General features: G+C 39.3%; 1 protein-coding gene across 7 annotated transcripts in view; it reads right to left on the bottom strand.

Annotated features, from left to right (window-relative positions):
* Positions 1–561: 561 nt before the first annotated feature.
* The window catches only part of PSIP1 (PC4 and SRSF1 interacting protein 1), a 29,555-nt gene continuing 5,207 nt past the window's right edge, over positions 562–24,909 (bottom strand). For 4 of the 7 annotated variants that reach the window (XM_077345112.1, XM_077345113.1, XM_077345115.1 and 1 more), the window contains 15 exons: positions 22,646–22,722; positions 22,387–22,525; positions 20,497–20,613; positions 17,124–17,222; positions 16,434–16,496; positions 15,485–15,602; positions 13,859–13,934; positions 12,405–12,633; positions 11,527–11,645; positions 10,266–10,321; positions 9,026–9,096; positions 7,608–7,709; positions 7,025–7,244; positions 2,530–2,641; positions 562–1,326 (listed from right to left, as the gene is read on the bottom strand). In XM_077345112.1, coding sequence (XP_077201227.1) covers positions 1,266–1,326; positions 2,530–2,641; positions 7,025–7,244; positions 7,608–7,709; positions 9,026–9,096; positions 10,266–10,321; positions 11,527–11,645; positions 12,405–12,633; positions 13,859–13,934; positions 15,485–15,602; positions 16,434–16,496; positions 17,124–17,222; positions 20,497–20,613; positions 22,387–22,525; positions 22,646–22,722 — 1,659 coding nt within the window. In that variant the 3' untranslated portion in view covers positions 562–1,265. Of the gene's footprint in view, positions 1,327–2,529; positions 2,642–2,933; positions 3,189–7,024; positions 7,245–7,607; positions 7,710–9,025; positions 9,097–10,265; positions 10,322–11,526; positions 11,646–12,404; positions 12,634–13,858; positions 13,935–15,484; positions 15,603–16,433; positions 16,497–17,123; positions 17,223–20,496; positions 20,614–22,386; positions 22,526–22,645; positions 22,723–24,909 lie in introns of those variants that run through there. The other 3 variants (XR_013232602.1, XM_077345116.1, XM_077345117.1) reach the window with 3 other exon arrangements.

The following is a 24,909-nucleotide window of genomic DNA, read 5'->3' on the forward strand; positions in this document are numbered from 1 at the left end:
TATACCACTAGGTTCTGATTGGCTAGAGCTAAATATTTTAAATTTTTTTTTTTTGTGGATGTATAACCCGTCGCTCTCGAAACCGGCTTGCGGTGGGTAGCAACAATACCCCCATTTGACAATATTACAACCCCAGATGGCAAAACTCTATATGGGGAAAGACCTTACAAGGATGGCATAGGGAGGGACCAACCTGCGTCAAGATGTTCAACACCAATATCAAGGGGGACCCATACCCCCCGCTCTAGCACTGGACCTGACCATGTACCTGGTGGAAGAGCTCTGTTTTGCAGGAAAGCAGAAAGGTCTCTGAGGGCCCACAGCAGGTTTTAAGTTCACCGGTAAGAACATCCTAAATGATCTCCCTGCTTGCCACTTTCACATATACATTTCTGTTCAGCCTGAGGAACTATACTGGCAACTCCAGTGCTTACAGGCACATTTCAGAAAAAAAACAGGACATGGGCACTGAACGAAGGGAGAGGATCAGTTAAATCAAGCTACTGTTTGTGTCGCTTATACCCAGTATTACTTGGGACACTTTCAATGAACAGGTACAGATTTGTGTTTTTTTTCTGCATAACTTTAATTTTTTTAAACAAATTGTTTCAAGACAGTGTTGTTTGACTAATGTGCATCAGTAATTTCAAAGGAAACACCACAGTTTCCTTTGTTTATCTAGAATACCCAAAGCATACCACAGAAAGTCAGAGCATATTAAATTGGCACAATTAGGTTTCAAGAACAAAACTAACTTTTTTATATAAAGAACTCACTGGATATATGTACTGCTGCTACAAAATGCTTCCAGCTTCTTACAAAACACAGGGAACAAACACATTGGCAAACAACAGCTCCAAAAACTATGCACAGACAACATGAAGAAAATAGATTTATACAAGTGGAACAGTTTGGCAACTTTAAAAGAAAAGTAACTTTTTTCCTGTCATTGACCAAAATGGAACAGAAAGTAGTCAGGGAAACATATACTACAGTCATTAAACATACAAACACTTTTCAGTCTCTAAATTGACTTGGTCTTTACACCTGAACTGCATATTGCCTGTTAATACTGGGCAAATGCTATTAGGATGTTTAAATATTATTTAAAATAAAGGTTAAAGGGGGATTCTTCACAATCCCCACAAAATTGTACACATTAAAATACTATGTTTATAAAATTTAAAACTTTCAGCCATCTAATTCTCAAATGCAAACCCTTATAAGTCCTCTTTAATATGTGATTTACAAAAATTAGGCTGCTTTCATTCATTTTCAGAGGTGGAAACCTTTGTCTTCTCTTGTTCTCTTCCATCACCAGATGTTCTAGAGAGGGAGGGAAAAAGGTGGTCTTAGTTTAGGTGTATTTTGACTGTTATGATTTTCTGGCCCTGAACGTACCGAACAAACAAATAGCACTATGCATAACTGATTATGGAAAAGATTCTTTTCTGTGTTTGGCCAGCTAGGTGACATCAGAAGCAACAAATGCTGCTGAATTAGAAAAGCCAAACAGCGATCTCCCCACCATACTTCCTGGTAGTACAAATGATAGAAGCAGAAAATATTGTGTCCTCGAATCTACCACCTGACTATGCCTAATGGTTTCGTCATATCACTACTGTGGCCTCGGTGGGTATTTTTCATGGCAGGTAATGCTACTGCAACTAGTGTAACTGCACTAGTTAATTTTTTTCCTTTGCGGTTCTTTCACTCATAGTACACAGCCTCTTAGGGAAGTATCCATGGTGGCTGTCAAATTGATCAAAGCATAGCCCTGGTGCAGTATAGAAAGAAATTCAAGTAAATATGATAAGGAATGGCATACTAGCTCCTTATTAGATGTTAGACACCATGCCTCAAAATCACAACAAATTTAGAGTTAAGAGTTGAACTTAAATGTTTCTGGCATTTTATTTAAAAAGGTATCTGGGCCATCCGGGGTTTAGTAAGGTTCCCAAGCCTCTGCCGCTGGGCCCACTGCAGCTTTCCCCCTCCTTTTCATTGCTGCTGCCGCCTCCAAGCCTGGTGAAGCTCCCAGGCTTGCTGCTGCCCCCTCCCCACACTGCTGCTGAACAGGTGGCACATTTTTACATTGCAAGCAATACTTCTGTTTATACTCCCCAGCTCCAATGTTCAGCCGAAATATAATTTTTTAAGAATTATAGATTTTTCTGCAAACCTAGGGGTCCCCCAAATTTGCAGAAAAATCTGTTTAGAGTCAGTCTGGTTCTAATTCATTGGTGAGCTATCTGCACATAGGGGGCACACTTGGGAAACAGTTTTTAGGTTAAAGGCCAGTGTGCCAGTTTAGCTGAGTAGATTTAACAATAAAACATTAACTTTGACTATCCAAGAACATACAATTCTGACCTATCTTTTACTTCCACACTAAGCATTTTTCTTGTCACTCAGTTAACAGGAAAAAACAAACCCTTTTGAAACTTCTTTAATCTTTATAAAACGTGTTGTAAATAGGTCATTTCAAACTGCTTCTTGCTTCCCTTAAGACTGGAAACCACTCCTTACTTTTTCTTACTGCCTGCATCAAGCTTCTCTCTTTTCTCCTCTGTCCCACCTCCATTTTGCTGTGACTGGTTTGCATCTTGAGCATCAGAACCTCCATTGACAATTTTTGTGCCTTTAAGATTGAAAAGAAGAAAAAGAATCTTAAGAACCACCAGTTCTGCAAGAGGTGTACTAGTTATCAAGTAATATAACACAGGAGACGACACTGTAAATGCATTAGTATTGCATGCCTAAAACTTGAAATAAGATCAGAGGAAATTTTGGTAACATTACAATTATTTATTGCTTAAAAGCATGCTTCCAGTGTGGCAAAGACAGTCAAGTCTTATAGCTCCGTAAATTGTGGATTTTGAAACACAGCACAAAATATTCCTCTAATTTAAAGACACTGGTTTAGATCTTACCTGCATTTTCCATTTGCAGAAGGCAGTTCTGCCACTGGAAGGAGAATTTTCACTGCCATTCCCCTTTTCATTGCAGACCCCCACTTTGCTCAAGTAGTTGCTAGGGTCCATTCACCCCCAGGGTAAGGAGTTCGGGGGCATGGCAATCTGCAGCAGGAAGAGCGAACGGACAAAACCTGCCCACCTTCTGCAAACGGAAAAAGTAGGGTCCAAGGCAATAGTCCCAACTCAACTAAAGTTAGCTGACACTAATTCCTGTCAAAAACAAAGACAACTTGAATTCACTAGCAACTAATCCATTCCAGTAGTTTCCATGGAATTTAGTTATTATGACCAGCAGGAATTTTAAAAAATCAGGTCCAATGCTTTAATTAGCTATTTTTTCCTCATTTCTGATGAGGAAAGAGACAGCATCATATTTTACCTAAAGGTCTTCTCTAGAGAGAACAAGTGAAGCACCCTCAAGAACTTCTCTCTGGCCACTTTCCCTACACCCTGTAGCCCCGCCCCTGCAGCTTCTTTCCATTATTTTTTTGCTTCATTTTTCTTTTTGTTCTCCCTCACCTCTGGCTTTGCTTAGTCCCCCTGCTCTTTCCTGCCTGCCCATTTCCCCCCCCCCCAACTCACCTCTGCACCAGAATTACCTAGGCAACCACACACTGTTGTCTTATGTTGCTAGGCAATTCAAAATGGCTGCTGAGATCTCTTAATATAATCTTGTGAGATCTTGGCATTTACAGAATACAGGAAGGGATAAAACAAAGGCAAGTTTTAAATCTGGCCCCCCAACCCCCACTTGTAAAAGCATTTCCTTCTTTTGTACCTTGCTCCGCTGAGCATATTTTTTTGATCTACATTCTAGGCAAGGTTCAGAATTAATTATCAGAGGCAGAGGAAAGAGAAAAGATCATCATACAATCCTGATAAATTAGATCATTTTTAGCAGACAGGTAACTTGTTCAAAAGATAATATAAAACAGTTGAAATAAAAATGTTATTAATTGTATCAGTATTTTATATCTACTCAGTCTACTTAGGAGGTACAATTCAAAATTACACTGATCTATGAGCTTTTAGAAACACTTTCAATTGTGTACTTTAACATTAAAGGAACTTAAAACCTTCCTTAGAGCCTGTTAACACAGTAGTCTACCACATTTACTTCAAAGGAAGACTATCCTGGATGTAAGACAAGCCCCCCCCCCCAATGGTTATACATAAAAGGAGATTACCCTGAATTTAAAATGACCCCTCCTAAAAAGGCAACATTATAAATCAAGTTTATTATATGGTAAATATAAAATAAACAGTATCAACTATAGAATAAATTTCTTTCATTTTTTCTAACTACAACTGTTTCTATAACACTTCACAAATAATATTTGATCATGCTGTTTCAAATTTAACAAGGCAAGAGATTGGGTAAGTGAGAGCAGATTATTAGGTATAAATTCTCATAAATTTCCCAACAGGCAATGTATTCCTAAACAGAATTATACCCTTCTAAACCCACTGAAATAGATGGGCTTAGAACATTGTAAATCTCCTTAAGAATGCATTGTTAAACTGCCACCCCCCCCTACACTTCACAATGCTTCTGTAGGATAGGAAGTCACCCTTTTCCAACAGAAAGTGTTATATCTTTAGATAAGTAAAACACTTAAAATTAATGACTTCCATTTTCCTTCCTTGTCTAAAATGTCCATCGGCTCCTAGCTCATGTTGTGCTGAACTGCTAAAAACCCACAGGCTTTGAATTTTTCTCTCCTCTCATGGGGGGTGGGGGATGACTATTAGACTACTCAGGCCTGAAGCACAGAAGTGATGTGGAGTACTATTCTGAGCCAGATAGAAGGATCAGTAGAGGAGCAGATCTATCTCCAGCCACCTCTTACTATTTGCCAGGCAAGGAGCTGCATCTTCTAAAGCTAGACAGCAAGTTCAGCTGATTGTCTGACAAGCAGTATTTGCCACAAGCAGTGTTGCTTCCACTGCCACTCCCCTAATGGTGAATGAGTCACCACACTACTCCCTCAGACACAAGGGACCTGTTGCCAACAAGAAAGAGGTGTAAAAAACAGTGTAGGAATTCATTCCTAGTTACATGTTCTACATGGTGGTAGTTCCAACTTTTTAAAGACGTCTTTTCAACTTGCAAAACTGATTAAAGTTCATGAAGAAACATTTTGGTTCCTTTTGGCTATCCTGACTGTACCATTTTTTAAAACAATGTTATTAAATAGTGTGGTTGGCTCTAAAGGTCCACTTGTGGGCTTGTGGAGCCTTGCTCTGATAAAATGAACTGTTTTTGTAGTGCAATACACCTCCTAAGAGGGAGACTCCTTGCACTAAAAAAACAAAAAGATTCCTTGCTTTGAAGGAAGTCTCCAATCTGGTTCAGTTCTGAACAATCCTTTTATTAAAAAGTCTGTTTTCAAGTTCCTGGAGTTAGAGAATATCTAGAAACTGGATCCAGCAACTAATACAAAAAATGTATCTTGCTTTATAGAGCAAGACTATGAAACATTTAAATAACCGATACAAAGCATGATTTGAAAGGATTTATTTCACTAAATTTCTGATCATTTTAATATAAAATTTAAAGCAGTCTTTACAACCAGAAACTTGCTATACTCCTTTTGAACAGATGCAGCATGTAAGTATGATAAATAAATAAATAAATAAATAAATAAATAAATAAATAAATATAATCAGACAGTTAAAGGGTGACTTTAAAAAAAGCTAAAAATCTACTAAAGTTTAGGCAGCTTAAAAATATTAAAACATTAGGGGCCAAGCATGTTGCATTCAGGAATACAATGGGTGCTAGATTAGGGGGGGTGTAGAAGAAGTCTGCAGATGGCCTCCCCCTCCACCCAGGACCTAGAAAGGCTGCTGGTAGCGATTATGGAACTCACAAGCAGGGGCCACTCTCACGTAGCAGGGATCTGCAGCCTCCAAGAGAAGTGGAAGGAGGAGGGGGTGGTGGTCAGGGGTGGGGGACAGATGGCGATTGGCTGGCTGCTGGACAGACAGGCAAGCTGGTTGGAAGAGGAAGCACTCAGGGGTGGGTCAGCCGCCCTGAGTGGGTGTTAAGCACTGAGTGGCATTTAAGCCATGAGACATGCTCCACCTCTAAGGCCTTAACCAGAAATATTAAGTAGAACAGATAGAAGTATTTTTCTATTAAAGGTGTGATTATCATTACTGAATTCTTTTCACATTTGAATGATGAATTACTTGAAAACTTCTTTAAACAAGATGTATCTACCCTGGCTACAATGCAGATCTGGCTACATTGCTGACTGCTCGGTATATGTTCTAATGGCTGTTTTTCATTTGCAACGAAATAAGGCTACATTTAGTATTTCTAATAGCAAATGCATAAACATCTCCAACATTTCTCAAAATGTATTTCAGTTCAACAGTATGGGTCAAAAAGTTTTTCTTCTGGTCATTTGCACTAATTTTTCCTGACAGCAGCTTCTGGGTGTTACAGAAACCACACTGGATAACAGCCAAATGCAAAAGGCCCAGTTGGAGCAGCTTTAAAAGAGCTTTGGCTATTTTTAGGCTGAATCTTTTGTGCTTCAGGAAATTATGTACTGTCTAGTGCATAAGAGAAAAAGTATTCTATTGCAGTAAAAAAGGAAACATTTCACTGTACTTGCAAATCCAGAAAAATGTGTACACAATAGACACTGATCTAAGGAAACTATGATCATATGAAGAATATAATAATTGAAAACTCTAAAGTCATCTGGCTGCAGCAGACTGACAGCTCTGAAAGCACCTTCTCTTTCTGGAGGTGAAGTAAATTGCAGAATAAAGCAAAACTGTACAAGAAACTATCTGTAAAGCTCTCTCTAACGCAGTAGACTCAGTCACAGGACATAGAATAGGCCTTAGGAACATTCATGTTTGCCCCCCTGTATTCCTCCCCAGGTTGAAAATAGCATCTGGCCTGCTGCATGCCTGCTTATGTTCACCCACTTGTTAATGTGTAGATGGTCAAAGATACAGACCCTGGGGATTTGCCAGAGTTGTTTTGGGATTAGAATTTAAACAATCCCAAATGAAGTTTCACATACCTGTCTGCTCTCTATCTTTTTCTGTTTTCTTGTTCGGCCCTTTCTTCCACTGTTCTTTGGTTTTGTTTGCTTCTTCATGCTGCTTCTGCTCAGCAAGTGACTTATTCAGCACTTGTGAAAGAACAGAGTCTCCTTCTCCAACAAGAAACATGGTCTTGAATTTATTGTAGAGCATAGTGGACTTCTCCATGATAACTTGGCTGACCTTGAACTTTCGTATCTGAAAAAATATTTTGGGGAAAAAGAGATGCATCTATAATCTACAGCAGGGGTAGTCAACCTGTAGTCCTCCAGATGTTCATGGACTATGATTTCCATGAGCCCCTGACAGTGTTTGTTGGCAGGGGCTCATGGGAATTGTAGTCCACGAACATCCAGAGGACCACAGGTTGACTACCCCTGATCTATAGAACGTGAGATGCTCAAAGCCATTCAGTAGTTACTGAATAATCCATGGTACTACAAAGAAAAGTTTCCCTTTCAGGGTACCGAATTTCAGTTTTGCAAACAGAAAGTTTTATAATTCAATATACATGAAAGGTGAAATACAAATTAAACTTATATATTTCTTTATAAGTCTTACTTTCTTGAGGGTCAAAATCATCTCTGTGTGCTTCTGAGCCTGCTGCATTGTTACTTGAAGTGAAGCAAGTTCATCCAAAGCCTCAATGCATCTGTTTACATCCTGAATGCAACAGAACCCAAACATTTAAATTTGCACAAAACCCCCCTAAAGTACAATTTAAAAAAATTAACTTTTGTGTTTAAACTCAAAACAAAACAGAAACAGAACAAAAACTGTACTTAGAGAAGTAAGCATTTTTAAATAACTACCCTGTGTTTATCAAATATAATTATCCCAAGTAAGTCATAGAAACTAAAAAGTTAGAGGTCACACTGGGCAGGACTCCAGTTGCAAAGAAACAAAAACTCTATCCTTTATTTCCATTGGCATTTTAAAAAACCCTCCATATTCCATGTATTCTTCAAGGTTAGGTACCTAGAGCTGGAAGGGACCTCAACAGTTATCTACTAGCCCAACCCCCTGTACAATACAGGACATTCACAACTAGGGTTGGGCGCTTCAGCTGCCAAAGTGGCCATTCGTGTCCAAAGCAGCCAGCAGCGCAGGGGGGAGGGGCAGTGCTGCCCCTCCCCCCCCGTGTCGCACCACTGGCTGCTTTGGGTGCGAACAGCTGCTTCAGCGGCCGAAGTGTCCAACTCTATTCACAACTGCCTCCCCAGTCCTCCAGTGATCCCTGTTCTATGTCTACAAGAAAGAGGTGCAAACTTCCTATGCCACCATTGCTTATATGTCTCAGTTTCTGTCATCCGAAAGGTAGGAAAAATTAAAGTTGATAGAAGAATATATTTCCCCTCAATAAGGTGGCACTAAAATAATAAAATGGGAGATTTTCCCCACATTAGCATAGCTTATGTAGTTATACATGTTTATTTTCTTTTGGACAAACCTGCTTGCAAAAATAAAATAATTTTGAACATGAATTGAGTCCTTGCGATTAGATGCAGGAAAGACATTAGCCAGCTTGCAGGAAATAAAAGTATTTTTAGCAGGGGAACAACTCCTCTTAGCCTTTAATTCTAAGAATTGTGGTAGATGATTCTCCCAAGACAGCCCCTATCATCAATCTAGAAGAGATATTTTAATAAAGTTTGTTGCAAAAGTAAAATGACCTATTAACAACCATAAGTCATATTAACAAATTAGCAACTCTGCCAGACAAATGTTACAGTCCTCTTCAGGAAAAGATTAGTGATTTCTGCCTTTTCCCAAGTGCATTTTAAACAAAAGAAATTTAGCGTTAGTCCATAAATTGTAAGACACAACAGTTTTGTAAACATCATAATCCATCATGAAATCACAAAAGGTCACCTTCAGATAAAATAGCATTTGAAGAACATATTTTAAACTAACATTAACAAGATATGTAAGAATCTCTCTACTTCAACATACTTATGGATATAATCTAACATACTCACAAGATGGTCAATTTTGAGTGAATTTTTTATTTCTGCATGTATCCTTTGAAGACGAGAGTCGATTGATGTTTCTAAAATAGCAAAATAGTATCTTTAAGGGGACTGAATTTAAAACCCATTACAATAAAAAAAAACTTTAAGCATCTCTGGTTAAATAAGTGACAAAGTAAAGTATAGTGTAATTCAGGGGTAGTCAAACTGGGGTCCTCCAGATGTCCATGGACTACAATACCCATGAGACCCTGCCAGTGTTCGCTGGCAAGGGCTCATGGGAATTGTAGTCCATTGACATCTGGAGGGCCCCGGTTTCACTACCCCTGGTGTAATTGATCATTTTGGATAGGACTCCCGTGGCACCTTAAAGATTACTAGAATTTATTCCAGTATAAACTGTCATGAATCAGAGCTCACTTCATCAGATGCACAGAACTGTAATATCTGATAGGCTGTTGTTTTTATACTCACAACAGAAAAGTGTGGGGGAGAAAAGAACAGCTATTATCATGAGAGATGGTGAGTTCAGCTACAGCTCTATAACTTCACAATGTATCAGTTTATCTTACACTAGATTTTACATTAATCCTACTTTGCCTTATATAACTAACAGTAGGCAGTAGCCCTCAATCACTGTGTGTGTACTGTTTACCCACTGATTCTTGCTTTGTATCATCTCTCTTGCTCACCCCCAGATATTCTGTTCCAAATATAAAAGCATTTGCCTAATGGATGTACACATCAGTATATCTGATGAAGTGAGGCCTGAGGTTCGGAAGCTTATGCTGGAATACATTTTGTTTATTTTTAAGTTGCCACTAGACTGATCTCCTATTGAGCAGAACTGAAAAGTTAAGCATCCTAATAATATAAACTGTCCTCCAAAGAAGACTGGTAGTCAGATTTTAAGCACAAGGCTCGAACACAGTCTCTGAAAAACAAAACCATTCAGCAGCTCAGTTAAGGATTTCTACTGGATGATATACGCACATCAAGAATGAATGTCTTAAGATTTTCAAAGTGCTCTTTACAGGTCACTCACAAATCAAGGAGACTTATCAGCAAATGTCCAAAACACAGAAACATTTTTAACATATGAAATGATTATCTAAAGCTATAATTGGTCTGAGGATATTGAAATGATGGCATTATCCGATGTATGACAATACCCCAGTGCAGCTTGGTGAGAATGTATTCACTATCTAAAACTTTAAAGTGAAATAAAGAGCAAGCTTGCAGTATTGACCTCGTTTTTTCTCCATCTTCTTAGCTTCCGGTTTCTTGCCTTCTTCTTTGCTTTGTCTATTAAAAGCACAGTTTAAATGAGACCACAGCTTACACTTACAAGTATAAACTGGTAAAATGCCTTACATGGACAACACAGTATCTCAGGAATAAAACAGATTTGCATGGTGACAATCTGAATATCACTGGCAGAAAGCATTACAATACAGAACAGATCAATCAGATTGCAATGGTAATTTTAACTAGTTTTTTTTTGCTTCAGCCAATAAAGCAAAAGGATCTGTGTATCTGAACTGATTAAATTCAAACTTACATTGTAAAATGTAAATATCTGGCTTATAAATAAATGCCCGTGTCTTTTTCTGCCTCATAAGTCGCAATTTTAGTGTTCCTGGTCTGGAGCCAGCAAAACTCCTCCAAAGGCTCTGGCCCAGGGGCATTACTGCTGCCTAATTTATCTACTCAAACCTAACTATGACTTATTACAAACACTTGGTAATTAGAAATGTTCAGTGATGCTGCAGTCAGAAATGGTAACCCTGCAAAGAGAGCTTGTTGGAATATCTCACTAGCTCTAGCAATATTGGAAAGCTGAATGCACAGGCACAGATACATCCTCCCCAGCTTTCTGAGTCTGGCCATGCTGACACCCAGTGTCAGTGTGGGAAGCAGGCCCGCAGGGACATCTGTCACAGAGAATATCAGCCCTCAGCTTTCAGAGTAGGCAGTGCTGAGCTGACTGGACCAATGATCTGACTCAGCAGAAGGCAGCTCCAGATGTTCAAAGCTGCAATCTTGTGCACACTAATTTGGGAATAATTCCAGAAGGGTAGCTATGTTAATCTGTAGCAGCTAGTGGCACCTTAAAGGCTAGCAAAACTATTCCAGCATAAACTTCTGAGTCCTATAACTAGCTACATCTCTATAACTGGATGTATTTCTCATTTTGGTTTTAAATTGTTATGATTTTTATTCTGGGTTGGCCAGCAAGTGTCTGCCACATTGGGTTTTTATACAGTTCAACTGGCTACTTGTATTTTTATTACTTTTGTTGTGATTCTGTGTTTAAAGATTAAAGTGGGAATTTAGATACTCTTCTGGTGCTCATAAAAGAAGAAATGTGAGGAATATATGTGCTCAGCAGAGTAAATGCTGCTCACAAAGATATGACAAGGTAAAATATGAAGACATTTCTCTTCATTTAATATCACCTTAGTCATGTAACTGCTAAATATCTGCACAATCACTTAAGTTATACTCACAACTCTGTTTCCATCTGCTCTTCCTGCTTACGTTTTCTTTCTGCTATTTCACGCTCATGTTGAGCTTTTAAAATATTCCTTCTATAAGCCCCTTGAACATTTCTTCCTCCTTTTTTCTTCTAGTTCATTTTTTGTTTTGAATGGAAGGAAAAAATACTTTTTAGACACTAAAGTCAAGTATGTAAGGACAAGACCTTTCATTTGTCAATATTCATTATTAATATATGAAACATATAAGAAAACTAAATTAATCCAATTAGAAAGTAATTCTAAGATAAAGCTAAAATGTCACAAAACTTGCTTCTTTTTAAAAAGAAGCTAGAAAAATCACAGTATCTTTTAGTAGTTTTGAACAAATAGTAGTATTGATTTCACAAGGGAAAATGTTTTGAAGCTAATGCAAAGCTTCCAGGAATCAAAGCAGGTAAAATTATAGCGCAACGGTTTTAAATTTTTACTTTGATACACTGAAATAAAATTCCCAATGGCTCAACATTATTACCTCAGCATGTATATTAAAAAAACGTTACATGTGTATATATGCAGAAGAAACTTGAGTTGCATTCAAATATGACAGCTACATTCAGGTATCACAACAAATTAATTTAAATACATATTAGTTAGTGTCTGATAGTATCATAACTTGTTTGTGGGCTGAAGCACACAGTTTGATTAAGCTCCACCTTGCTATTACATCTGCAAACACAGGAATCACATTTGGTCATGCCAGATACTGACAAATTTCTGATTAGAGTTTACTGAGATCTCTAAACGCAGTCTGTGTTCCAAATGGATTAATTTAATGTAGCCTCACATGCCTACAACAGTATAGCATTTTCTCATTAACTGAGAAGGAACATTAACAGAAAAATACATACCTTATTTCCTTCCTGCTCTTCACCATCATCTTCAGAATCAGAGGCTGATGTCGATCCCACTTTAGCGATGTTTTTCTTTTTTGTCTCAACTTCCTTTTTGCCCTCTTTTTTGTCTGCTTCTTTCCTAGGTTTATCTTCTTCCCTATTACTTTCCTCATCCCTCTTCTGTTGTTTTTTGGGTGGTTTTTCTTCAGCTCCCTTTTTTTTATTCTTATCTTCCTCATGAACACTAAAGTAATGCCAAATCAAACAAACTTATTTTATATTATCATTATTATCATTATTATCATTATTATATGATTTCTTACCCACTGCTCCCAGCAAGCTGGCTCACAGCAGATTATAATATTAAAAACCCCACAGCAGCTGGAACTAAATCCCTTCTTTAAAATGTACGTATTTAAGTGAATGACTACTAAACAGCAGACCAAAATGGCATTTATTTTCTTTGTCTCTATTGTATTCAGTGAGAAACATATGTGAGATATGGTTTGAATTTTTACTCTTTCTCAGGAAGGATAGCTATCTGGGGAATTGGCTGTGAACAACAATAAACCACATAAGTGAGGGGAGTCAAGTCTTTATCTTGTACCTTACTTCTTTGTGCTCTGCAACTTAAACCCCCACCCCACCCCCAAGCTAGGTTTTGACAGACGATAACTAAACTGGGAGGGAAAAATATTTCAGTGAAGCACCCTGCCCCAGTCCCCCATAGCACCAATTACCCTATCATCACTGGAGGGCCTTCTTTCAAAAACAAACAAAAAATTAAAAAAAACAGGCAGCTGCAAGAGCAATCACAAAACCACACAACACTAGATCCTGGGGTGGACACCATGAAAGATTAAGAGTACAGCCAGGTTGTATGCAATGATCAGTGTTTCTTCTGTGGGACAGAATACTGTTCACAAGCATTTCATGTTTTGAATTCACATCTCTGAACTATGGGTTGAAAGATGTTTCACTAAGCTGTTGACAGTTCTGTTTGTAAATACAGGATATTTAAATAAATATTTAACAACCAACTCAAAGCCTAATCTCAACCAAACCAGGGCTTTTTTGGCCCTGGCTTCAACCTCGTTGAATGAGCTGCCAGTCAAAATACAAGCCCTGACAAAGCTGTCGAAGTTCTGCAGAGCCTGCAAAGCAGCACTCGTCTGTCTTGCCTATGCTGAGATCAGGGCTGTCGACTAATGATACGAACCTTCTTCCTTCATCTTGCCTCCCCCGCCCCCGCTTTCAGATCCTCCAGTCTGAATAGCCCAGCGGAAGGTATCCAGTGGATGGGGAAAGAGCTATTGGTTTTATCTGTATTACTTATTGTAAACCTCTCTTAGCCTGCTTCATAACTGAATAAATAAATCAGCCTCCTATATTAAGGGATTGTAAGAAAACAAATGCTGAGAACTTGTCATAACAAGAAAAACAATATTGTAGCTTAGAAACAAACTTACATGTCACTCTCAGGAGGACAAGGTGTCTTCACCAATTTGGGTCTCCCTCTAGGTTTTGGAACCTTCACTTCAGTTGCTAATTCCATAAAGAAACATTTAGCATAATTAGTCTAATTAATACTATTTTAAATTAAATTCAGTTGCCTAAAGTTTAAAGCTAAACCATTACATAATCAACAAGGTTACCTGCAATGCTTAAGTCCAATTTTAAGTAAAAAAAAATTATTCAAGAAGCCAGATAAAATTTATTTTCATTGGATTTAGAGAGTATCACTACAAATGATGTGTTAAAGAACATCTACCATACTGGCTTTTGTTTCTCCAGCTACACAGATTTTCTGACATGATTCTGGATCATGATTCTGGAGAACCAGTTTGGTGTAGTGGTTAGGAGTGCAGACTTCTAATCTGGCATGCCGGGTTTGATTCTGCACTCCCCCATATGCAGCCAGCTGGTGACCTTGGTCTCACCATGGCACTGATAAAACTGTTCTGACCAAGCAGTGATTATCAGGGCTCTCTCAGCCTCACCCACCTCACAGGTGTCTGTTGTGGGGAGAGAAAAGGGAAGGCGACTGTAAGCCGCTTTGAGCCTCCTTTGGGTAGAGAAAAGCAGCATATAAGAACCAACTCTTCTTTTTCTTCCATGTGTGGATGGTCTGGATTCAGCCACCCTCACAGCATTGGGGTGCCAGATGTCAGGGACTGCTAAATGTCCTACAAGTTGCCAGAGAGGAATGTTGACAGCTGCTGAAACAATAGAGAGTGCTATTGCAACAGCTGTAGAGCTGAAGCCCCACCATGTGCCCACTCAGCATCAGAAACCCATCCCTGAGAACAGGCAGATGTGTCCAGCCTCCTGGCTCTTCTGTATCCATGCCCACTGGAAAGGTGCCCCTGCACCAAAGGACTATGTGTGATCCCAGCATTACTGCTCTGTTGTCTTGGGTTCCCAATAAAACTCATTCATTGACTGCATCCCAGGTGTTAGGGTCTGTTGCAGACTATGAGATAGGAGCATGTGATCCTTGTAGATGCAACCATGGTGGTGGTGAGCCCAGCCTGACAAAAATGCAGCTTCAGGAGTGGACAAGAAGGGTAGGAGGGAAAGGCTACACAAGGCCATCGCTCTTCCAGCCAAAAGCACAGACTGAAAGGAAACTTTTACAACCAATTGGGAGTGGTGTGCCCAGGGAGAACTACTGTCATATTTGGAGGTTATGTTTTAGGTGCCTTTATCAATATGAAGTTAGGCAGATGACAGGCCTCCGTGGTTAGGGTACAAAAATTGTATCATTCCCTCTCCAGGGTGATTACTTTTCCCCCCTTGATTGCTATTTTCTGCCACTTGCGTTAAACCTTTTACAAAAATATAAGCATTTAAATGTTTTAACTCACTGCTGTCCTGGGGGTCCTGAACTGAGTGGAAAGGCAGCATAAAAATGATTTAAATAAATAATCCTTTAAATGCTTTAAAAATATTCTTTAAAGTTACTTAATTTTTAAAGTTATTTAACTTTTAGGCTGAATTTAGTCTAGGAAATACTTGATTACTTGACTCAGCTAACTGTATATGTTAGGAATTTATTAAACCGTAGTGAGCAATGGGTCTTTTTTATAACTTACCAGCTGGCCTTCCTCTTTTAGGACTTGCTTTTGGAGCGGCAGCCACTGTTGTTGTTACTGCTCCTGCTGCCGCCACCACTGCTGCTGCCTCCTCTTCAGCTTCTGCTTGTTTTTCAATCTGCACAAAATACATATACACTAATAATGCTAATAAAAGCCTACATTCTATCTATAAAGAAGTACATTTTTATCTTGGAGTTACAGTGAACTCCACAGCATGTACTTTGCTTAAGGGTGGCATGGCAATAACCAGTTTAGCTGAACTTTCTTCTCAAACTATCACTGAAACTCAAGAGGTCTTGCTCTTTGCAGGAACATACTTCATTTTCACAAAGCCACTGGTGTTCAGTTAGACCAGCCTTTCTCATCCTTTTTACCATTGAGAAATCCCTGAAACATTCTTTAGGCTTTGAGAAACCCCAGAAGTGATGTGATTATGCAGAATATGGTTGGGAAGCATAGCTGTGTACATGCCCACCCAGGGCCTTTCCTCTTCCAGCCCCATAATTGGTCACTTAAGGGGTTGACATGGCAATATATGTTCACATCCCTAATAAATGTTTAACAATTTTTTTTAAATGTATTAAAAATTAATTAACTCCCACCCATTCAGGAAACCCTTCCAGTGCCATCAAGAAACTCCAGAGTTTCATGAAACCCCAGTTGAGAAAGCCTGAGTTAGACTAACTTGGATTAAGAAGACAGAGTGCTCATTCATCCCCCCTACTCAGGATGCCCCATCAGTCTCTTTGCCTCTCTAAGCTGTTAAGATGTTTTAAAAAATCCTTTTATGCTTCAAAGGCAAGATGGCAATAATAGTATTGCAGAAAGGAGACCCTAACAATTTTAAACATGGCCAGGTTTCACAATAAATTGTTCAGCAAAATACATAAAGGCAAGCTGTTTTTTAACACAATTAACAATCCAATTTATATACAAAAAGTATTACCTTCCTTTTTCTCCCTCTTCTAGCAACCTTTGGAATTGGTAAATCACTTGCTTTCTCTACATCCTAGAGACAGGGAAGGTAATAGCATTTATTATGAATATTCTCCAAGTTTAAAATCAATAAATCCATGATTGGAAATGTTCACACATGACAATTTTATTATAAACACCAAGCTGGATCATATATTGATCAATATTATTTGAAAACCATTAAAATCCTACAGCAGACACAGTAGGAAGTAGGCTTGTGCACAAGGGCCTGATCCGGACCAATTTGGCTTCGGCGCCTATTAAAGTCAATGGCAATATTGACTTTATTGGGAATTCTGGTGTTCCCAAGTTTTCTTGGGCCTGCGGGGCGTGGGCTCCAGTTACAGCCTCTAAACTTTCAGGGAAGCCCTTCCCTGACTCCCCTCCGAATTTCACAATGATTGTACCATGGGGTCCATGTCCTGGGGTTCCGAACGAGGGTGCCCCATCTGCTCCATTCTATACAATGTGTGTGGGTGGGTGAGGGTATGGCAGACTACTAAGTTAAAGACTCCACAAAAAAAAAACAACAACCAAAGAGCAATCCATCCTCTTAGTGCAATCTGAGGAGTGCCCATATGGATTGAAATAAAAGAAAGTATATAATTCCCAGTGTCAATGTTAAGTGCAAGTCACAAATAAATCAGGTGAGTCCACTTACTTCACTGTTAGGTTTTTCTGAAAGTTCTTCTTTTGGTGTGTCCATCTCTTTTTCTTCCATTTCAACTTCAGAGGGTATATTATCCTCATTAGCAGACCCCTAATGAAAAACCAGTATCATTGTGTTCCACTTACATGCATTACAAGGTCTACATAGACTACTAACATTTAACCCAACCTGTTCATATTATTCAACTGTTTCCAATTCTAGCCCAATCTCAGCAGATCAGGTTGGCCCTGGCTAGTATTTGATGGGAGACCTTGAGGCAGGCAATGGCAAACCACCTCTGAAATATGTCTTGCTTTGAAAACTTTAGGGGGTTGCCATAAGTCAGCTGTGACTCGACAGCATTTTCCACCACCAATATTTTCAAAGAGGTGAACAAACAGTCAACTTTCTATGAAAATGCAGAGATTCAATTGTTCTGCCACCACACTTTGTAAAGTGCTGCACATTAGGTTCATGGCCCAGGCAATCAGTTAGAACAGAATGGTTTTCATCATTACTTGTTTCACGAGATGCAGGAGAAAAGACTAAGGTATCCACCTGATGAAATGACTAAGCTATCCATGTGATGTTTAAGCAACAATCACTTTGCTTAGATAGTGCCTCAAAAGTCCTTCTGTTTCAAGAGACTCTCATTAAAGCAAAACAGGGAAGAATTTATTCAAATAATAAAAATCATAAAAAATAGCAAGTGTTATGCAGTAACCGAAATTGTAATCCAAATAGGCACTATTAATTTGTGTTGGATGTAAATACGATTTTCTTGCCACACTTGCAATTCCCTCCCTCTTCTCTTATCCTTTCAATTTGCTTCAAAATCTAAATAAAGGCACCCTGGCAAATACATACACAAGGCACCCTGGTGTATGTATGTGGCATATCTTCATAAACCAATATTTGGGTTTAGGAGCAAGAAGCTTTTCAGTTTGCCCATGGACCTGCTTTAAGATATCACAAAAATAGGAATTTTATCAAAAGCTTTTAGTTTGGGAATTTTCAGTCACCCTCCATGTGTAAGGGGCAGATGACAAGTTTATACAAGAATTGCAAACAAGCCATGATCATGGCCATCATTGAACAGAGACCGCTGTGTTGTTTGAATGCAGCCAAAATGCAAATCACATACCATCTACATGATGTGAAAGGTATACTATTATCAAAATATCACACTAGAAATGTTACTTGTGTGTGTTATCACATGCAACATATATATTTGACTCAGGAATCAAACTGCATCGAGTCTCCCAAATTTTTAATAAAGAAATTGGCAGGATAGGAGGGGAAGGGGAGGAAATGACAGACAGCAACCTTGGGAGTATTTCCCCATGTGATGCGCATGTCGGGAGGAAGAAAGGGAGGGTGCAGCCATAAGCAAGAGAGGCTCGTCTAACACAGAATCTCGATTCTCACAAAACTTAGGCGGTGGGGCCTTATAAAACAAAATGAATGCTTATTCAGTACTGCGGTGAAGACAAGATGAATGTGAGAAAACCTTCTAATAAAATGGTAATCCATAAGTGAAAGAAGCTTTAAGAAAGAAGCTCTCCTTACAATTTCAAATGGCACCCCCCTTCTTGAAACTGATCAGGGAGTAGAGACCAACAAACAGCGCACACACACAAAGGAAGAAAAAGTCTTAGCAATCTGTTTTTTTCTCATTAGTATGCAGAGTTAAAACTCTGTGATTTGGAGGAGACAAACTGGGAGAAAAGGTCTTTGCAGAATGCAGGAACAGGATGTGGACGGACAGGGTGTGAATTAAAGGGACACTGGCTTCAATTTTGTGATAACTGGAATTAAACAGAGCATGCAGAAAGGGCCAAATTATTAAAAGGCATGCAACAGTTCTCTTAAGTAAAAATTTCCCTAAATGCACATATTTACCCCCTTTAAGGTCACCACAAAAGAAAATGATTCAGAAAAATATACATAATCAACTACTTGAGGTGCAATCATTCCGAACTCATTTGTCTGTACTTTATACTCTTAATGGCTTATAACAAATAAGTTTTCTTATTTCCTGTCAACACCTGTAGGCTGTAGTTCTTTTGCATGCTAATAGCCAGCAAAAGAACTTTATTTGCAATGTGCCTTTGGCCATATATAGGTTCAGGAGTTAGCAATTCCACAGAAAATGTACAATCAAAACACCAAGTGTTCTATTGCTATATACAATCAGCATGTGGAAGCCTACTGGCAAGAATTCATCAGCTGTCCTTCCTCTAGTTCTATGATGCTTCCCTCCAAAAAGTAGTTGAAGGTTTTTGGAAGTGAAGGTGCTTTATAAGCCTTTGGCAAACTGTGAAGGGATAAATAGAGTCCTAACTAATCTATAAAGGACCATCTCCTATTGTACAATTCAACCTGCTGGTTAAGATTACCAGCTTTTTGAAAGGCCTGCTTTTGTTTATTATGCTGTTTATGTCCTATGGCTTGTTTTATATTGTTACATTGTTTCAATTGTAAGTTGCCTTATAAAGGCAACATAAAGGTAAAGGTAAAGGTATCCCCTGTGCAAGCACCGAGTCATGTCTGACCCTTGGGGTGACGCCCTCTAGCGTTTTCATGGCAGACTCAATACGGGGTGGTTTGCCAGTGCCTTCCCCAGTCATTACCGTTTACCCCCCAGCAAGTTGGGTACTCATTTTACCGACCTCGGAAGGATGGAAGGCTGAGTCAACCTTGAGCTGGCTGCTGGGATTGAACTCCCAGCCTCATGGACAAAGCTTTCAGACGGCCGCCTTACCACTCTGCGCCACAAGAGGTTCTTAAAAGCAACATAGAAATATCCTAAACTAGCGATCCCCAACCTGTGGGGATCATTGTTGTGCCGTGTCTGTATCTTATTTTGAAGAGATGTTTAAACACTACCATAGCGATCAGAGAGCATTAGGGCAGTGGTTGAGAGTAGAAGAGTAAACTACCCCCGGGCCTCAGTAAAAGGTGTTGAGTGGTCCCTGGCGTTGAGTGGTCCCCGGTGATAAAAAGGTTGGGGACCACTGTCCTAAACAATAAAACAAAAATATGCAATAGGTATGAAACAGAGTAGACTGGCAAAAGCTCTTCAGCTGATGAAGCGCCTCTGAGCATATACCAGACTACCAACTGTATGCAAGATTTGTTAGTGATATTGGATAAGAGCTCATCCAAGGCAAGCTGTTCCCAGTTCTCACTACTGAATTGAAATATGAATAGTGGCCAGAGATCACTCACGGTCACAAAGAGCCTAACAATGGCAAAACCATATATCAGCATGTAGGTTGTTTTAATTTCATATTAAAGGGAAGGATGTGATAGCCATTTAAAACACAGCATAGGACCCTGTCACAAAAATGCCCTTTTATGCTACTTGTTCTTAATCACTTACTTTAAGAGCTGTAGATTTTCTCCGTTTAGGGCCCATCTTTTCATTCTCCTCTGTAATATCTGGACTACTTTCTTGAGTAGTTTCTTTAACAACTGCAGCATCAATAGCAGGATGGGGCTATGGATAATTACCAGCATGTAAGTAAATCAATAATAAATAAAGATGGTACATAATAGTAATCGTATTCAAGATATTTTTGAATAAATTTTGATGGTTAAATATTCACACAAGTAAATCAACTATAATATTTAAAACTATAGTATTAAAGGAGTTTTAGTTCAGTTTTGGGCACCACAAAGAGGGATGTAGACAAACTGGAGCACACCCAGAGGAGGGCAACAAAGATGATGAAGGGTTTGGAGACCAAGACATATGAAGAAAGGTTGAGGGAGCTTGGTCTGTTTAGCCTGGAGAGGAGGCGACTGGCAGGGGATCTGATAACCATCTTCAAATATTTAAAAGGCTGCCATATAGGATGGAGCAGAGTTGTTCTCTCTTGCCCCAGAGGGACAGACCAGAACCAATGAGATGAAATTAATTCAAAAGTAATTCCATCTAAACATCCGGGAGAAGTTCCTGACAGAGCAGTTTCTCAGTAGAACAGACTTCCTCAGGTGGTGGGTTCTTCATCTTTGGAAATTTTTAAACAGAGGCTGGATAGCCATCTGACGGAGAGGTTAATTCTGTGAAGGTTCAAGGGGGCGGCAGGTCACAGTGGATGAGCGATAAGGTTGTGAATGTCCTGCAAAGTGCAGGGGGTTGGACTAGATGACTCAGGAGGTTCCTTCCAACTCTATGATTCTATGATTAATGTGACTAAGAAAAACTGCTTTTGTAGTCAGGCTGTCCTTAGTTAATAATGCCCAATGGAAACATTTCCAATGAAAATTTTAACAAGTAAATTGCCTATGAATAGACAGTGCATTCAGCAAAATCACTGGAATAGGAAAAAAAAAGTCTGGAAGGGGTTGGAGGTCTTAAACCAAGAACCTGGACCCAGGGTACTCCCACTGGGCACAATGTTTAAAGCTCCTGGCCCAATGTTTAAAGCTCTGGAATACTTCCCCTAAAGATAGCTTAAAAATTTATTTCTATTTTTCAACCCTATCAGATCTCAGGACAAAAGAATCAAGAGCCCCAGTTTCTTCTCTATAGCTCCTGACACTGACTTTGCTCCCGTTTCAGCAATTTTATCAAACAGCCCTGGTTGAGCTGCTACAGATTCTCTTGGATTGCTGAGCTACCAGCATGACAACTGACTGCCTCTGTAAACAAAGATTTTCTTCATAAGGTTAAGTCTGTGTAGTGATACTTTGGGCATTGTAGTATTGAGGAAGCTAGGTAGAAAACTGAAATATACTTTCACTGACAGGCAAATGTTCCTTGAAATACATAAGCTTGGCCTGTCTCCAACAATACCACATGAAGTACAATCAAACACATTTTAAAACAGTTATTTTGTCTCCCACATAGGAAATTTATAGCAGGTAGATTAAAAGAAACAGTTTGGAGATAAAGAGATGACTTACAAATTGTTTTCATAATGACAGAGCACACAGATTCAAGCTTCCCCTTTCCTGCACACCCTTCTGAAAAAAGGGAATGAACTGCTTCCACTGCCTACAGAATGCTTCCACAACTTAAGACTTCTTGTCATACTCAGCATCCCTGGCAAGATGATGCCACAGCCACTCACCCATTCCACATCAGATGCACTCCCCTTTTATTCTGGCAGAGTCTGTTCTTTCCTTAGCAGATAGCTGCAGTTTATATGACCTAGTGTTAATTATATCAATGTGGCACAGAGACTCTCGAGAAAACCTATAGGGCAGAGAAACAGTGGAGGTACAGAATCAAGTTGTCAATGCTTCCAAATTGGAAAGTACTTACCTGCTGACTGGAAAATTTAACTTTGGGGTTGTTGTCAATTTCCCATAGTCCTTCATTAAAGCCTTTTCGCTTGTTTGGTTTCCCGTACTTCTCCTTATTTTCAGCATAGGGGAATATATCTTTTGGTCCCAAAAATGCTCTTCAAAGGAAATGAAATATTCAGACATTCTATCTACATTTGATATATTCTACATCATGTCACAGCTGCTGATTTGGAGAATTTGATGATATTGTTTTTAACAAAGCCAATATGACTTACGTTTCATGAGTGCCAAAAAAGAATATAGGCATTTTATTGGTAGGTGGCTTAACAGCTCCATCAGGAACTTCATCGACCTAAGGACAGAAAAAAAAATTACAGGAAAGCACTTAAAAGGTGGGCTGGTTAAGCAAAATACACAAGTACTAGGAATATAAATACATTTTGTTTCAATATACTTAGCACAATATGAGTCTTGAACAGCATTTGGGAGAAAAGTGAGTACAGCCTGAACCTAAGATTGTTTACTTAGAACGTTTCCCAGCAAGTGTGCAGAAACTGAAACTTAAGAAATCATAGATAGGATTGGGATATTCATGCTTGTTTGTATATGTATGAATGGTTCTGATTAAGAATATTATACAGATTTTGATGATTTATAGTTTAAATCCACAAATGAGCCATTAACATATTTTTGCATCCAACTACTCTACATGATAAAAATTGTACATCTAGCATATTATAGTGTAAAGAGCCTGTCAGGATAGGCCCTGATAATTTTTACACATACACACCTCAGAACATCTCACATCTATTTCTACTGACACTTTCATAAAAATTTCACTAATTTTGGCAACAATTCCAGCCAGAGAGCTCAGTATCTTCAGTATTTTTCATACAGTTCCCAGATTTAATCACAGTTAAAATCTGATTAGAGTGAAATTGTAATTTAAAAAAATGTTGAGGAAAACCTGTAGCGCAAAATCCCACACCTGAAGCATATGTAGTTACAATTTTCACAAGCTAATTTTATAAATCACCCTTTAGAATAAAGTTTATATTGTGCTAGGGGGCAAGCCCTTCGCATTCAGGAATACAACAAGCACTAGATGTGGGGTGTGTGTGGAAAAACTCTGCAGACGGCCTCTCCCTCCCTCCAGGACCTAGAAAGGCTGCAGGCAGCTGTTAGGGAACTCACTGGCAGGGGCAGCTCTCACACAGCAGGGATCTGCAGCCTTCAAGTCTCAGAGGGAGGAGGGGGTGATCTGGGGTGGGGGATGGAAAGTGATTGGCTGGCTGCTGGACAGACAGGCAAGCCGGCTGGAGAAGGTGGCACTCAAGGGCGGGACAGCTGCCCTGAGTGGGTGTTAAGCGCTGGGTGGTACTTAAGCCATGGGACACGTTCCTCCTCCAAGGCCTTACCAGAAATATGTGGAACAACTGCTTTGATTTCATTTTGAAAATCATGCACAGATAGTTATTTCTGCCAGTGCAATATTAGAACAAATTTCCATGGCATCCAAGATCCATGCCACAGACATTTCAAGATTACCATTTACATATGGATTCTCAAACTCCCCACTACATTGCATTCATTACAATGACCGGTATTTACCATACCTGGAAACAATGAAACAGGTTGCCTGCTAATGACAGTGAATATGTAACAGGTGCTTGAGACAAAGCATTTGACTGATGGCTACTGTATATATTAGCCACAGTGACCTTTTCCACATGGATCATTTGTCCTAGATTTGGCACTGCTGGGGAGAAGGCTTACTTACAAAAAAAAAAGGTGGGGGAGAAAAAGAAAGGATACACACCAACAGGAATGCAAAGAACCTGGAACAGAGATGTTTCCATGTTTTCAACTGCTGACTTTAAAAAGACACATGCACCTGAAAAGCCCCATTGTTGTGAGGGAATGGCTCCTGCCAGGGGACTGAGACAGGGAAATCTACTGTACTGAAGTATGTAACAGCAGCAAGAAGTCCCTATCTTTTTGCTGCATAGTCATTCAAAATAGCTTTATATGTTTTATAAGAGATTCTACTCTTGAATTAAACAGCTTGGATGCTATATTAAGAATATTATTTTGAAGCTCAAACACAAATGTTGCATATAAATTAGGTATACTATATATACAAATAACCTATTGATCATCACGGGTGTAACCTTTCATGCTCTCACAGGGCTTTTCTCACAGGGCTTGCGTGGCACACCATTCCTTCCTTACAGACTTTACTATAACTTAGAACAGTTCCTACACACCCACCAAGAGCCAGCTTGGTGCAGTGGTTAAAAGTGCTAGCTTCTAATCCGGTGAGCCAGGTTTGATTCCCCACTCCTCTTCACATGCAACCAGGTGGGTGACCCTGGGCTTGCCACAGCACTGATAAAGCTATTCTAACCAAGCAGTAATATCAAGGATCTCAGCCTCATCTACATCACAGGGTGTCTGCTGTGGGGAGAGGAAAGGGAAGGCGATAGTAAGCCGCTTTGACACTCCTGGTAGAGTAAAGTGGCATATAAAAACCAACTCT

This window comes from Paroedura picta, chromosome 7, assembly GCF_049243985.1.
Source record: "Paroedura picta isolate Pp20150507F chromosome 7, Ppicta_v3.0, whole genome shotgun sequence".
NCBI lineage: Eukaryota > Metazoa > Chordata > Lepidosauria > Squamata > Gekkonidae > Paroedura > Paroedura picta.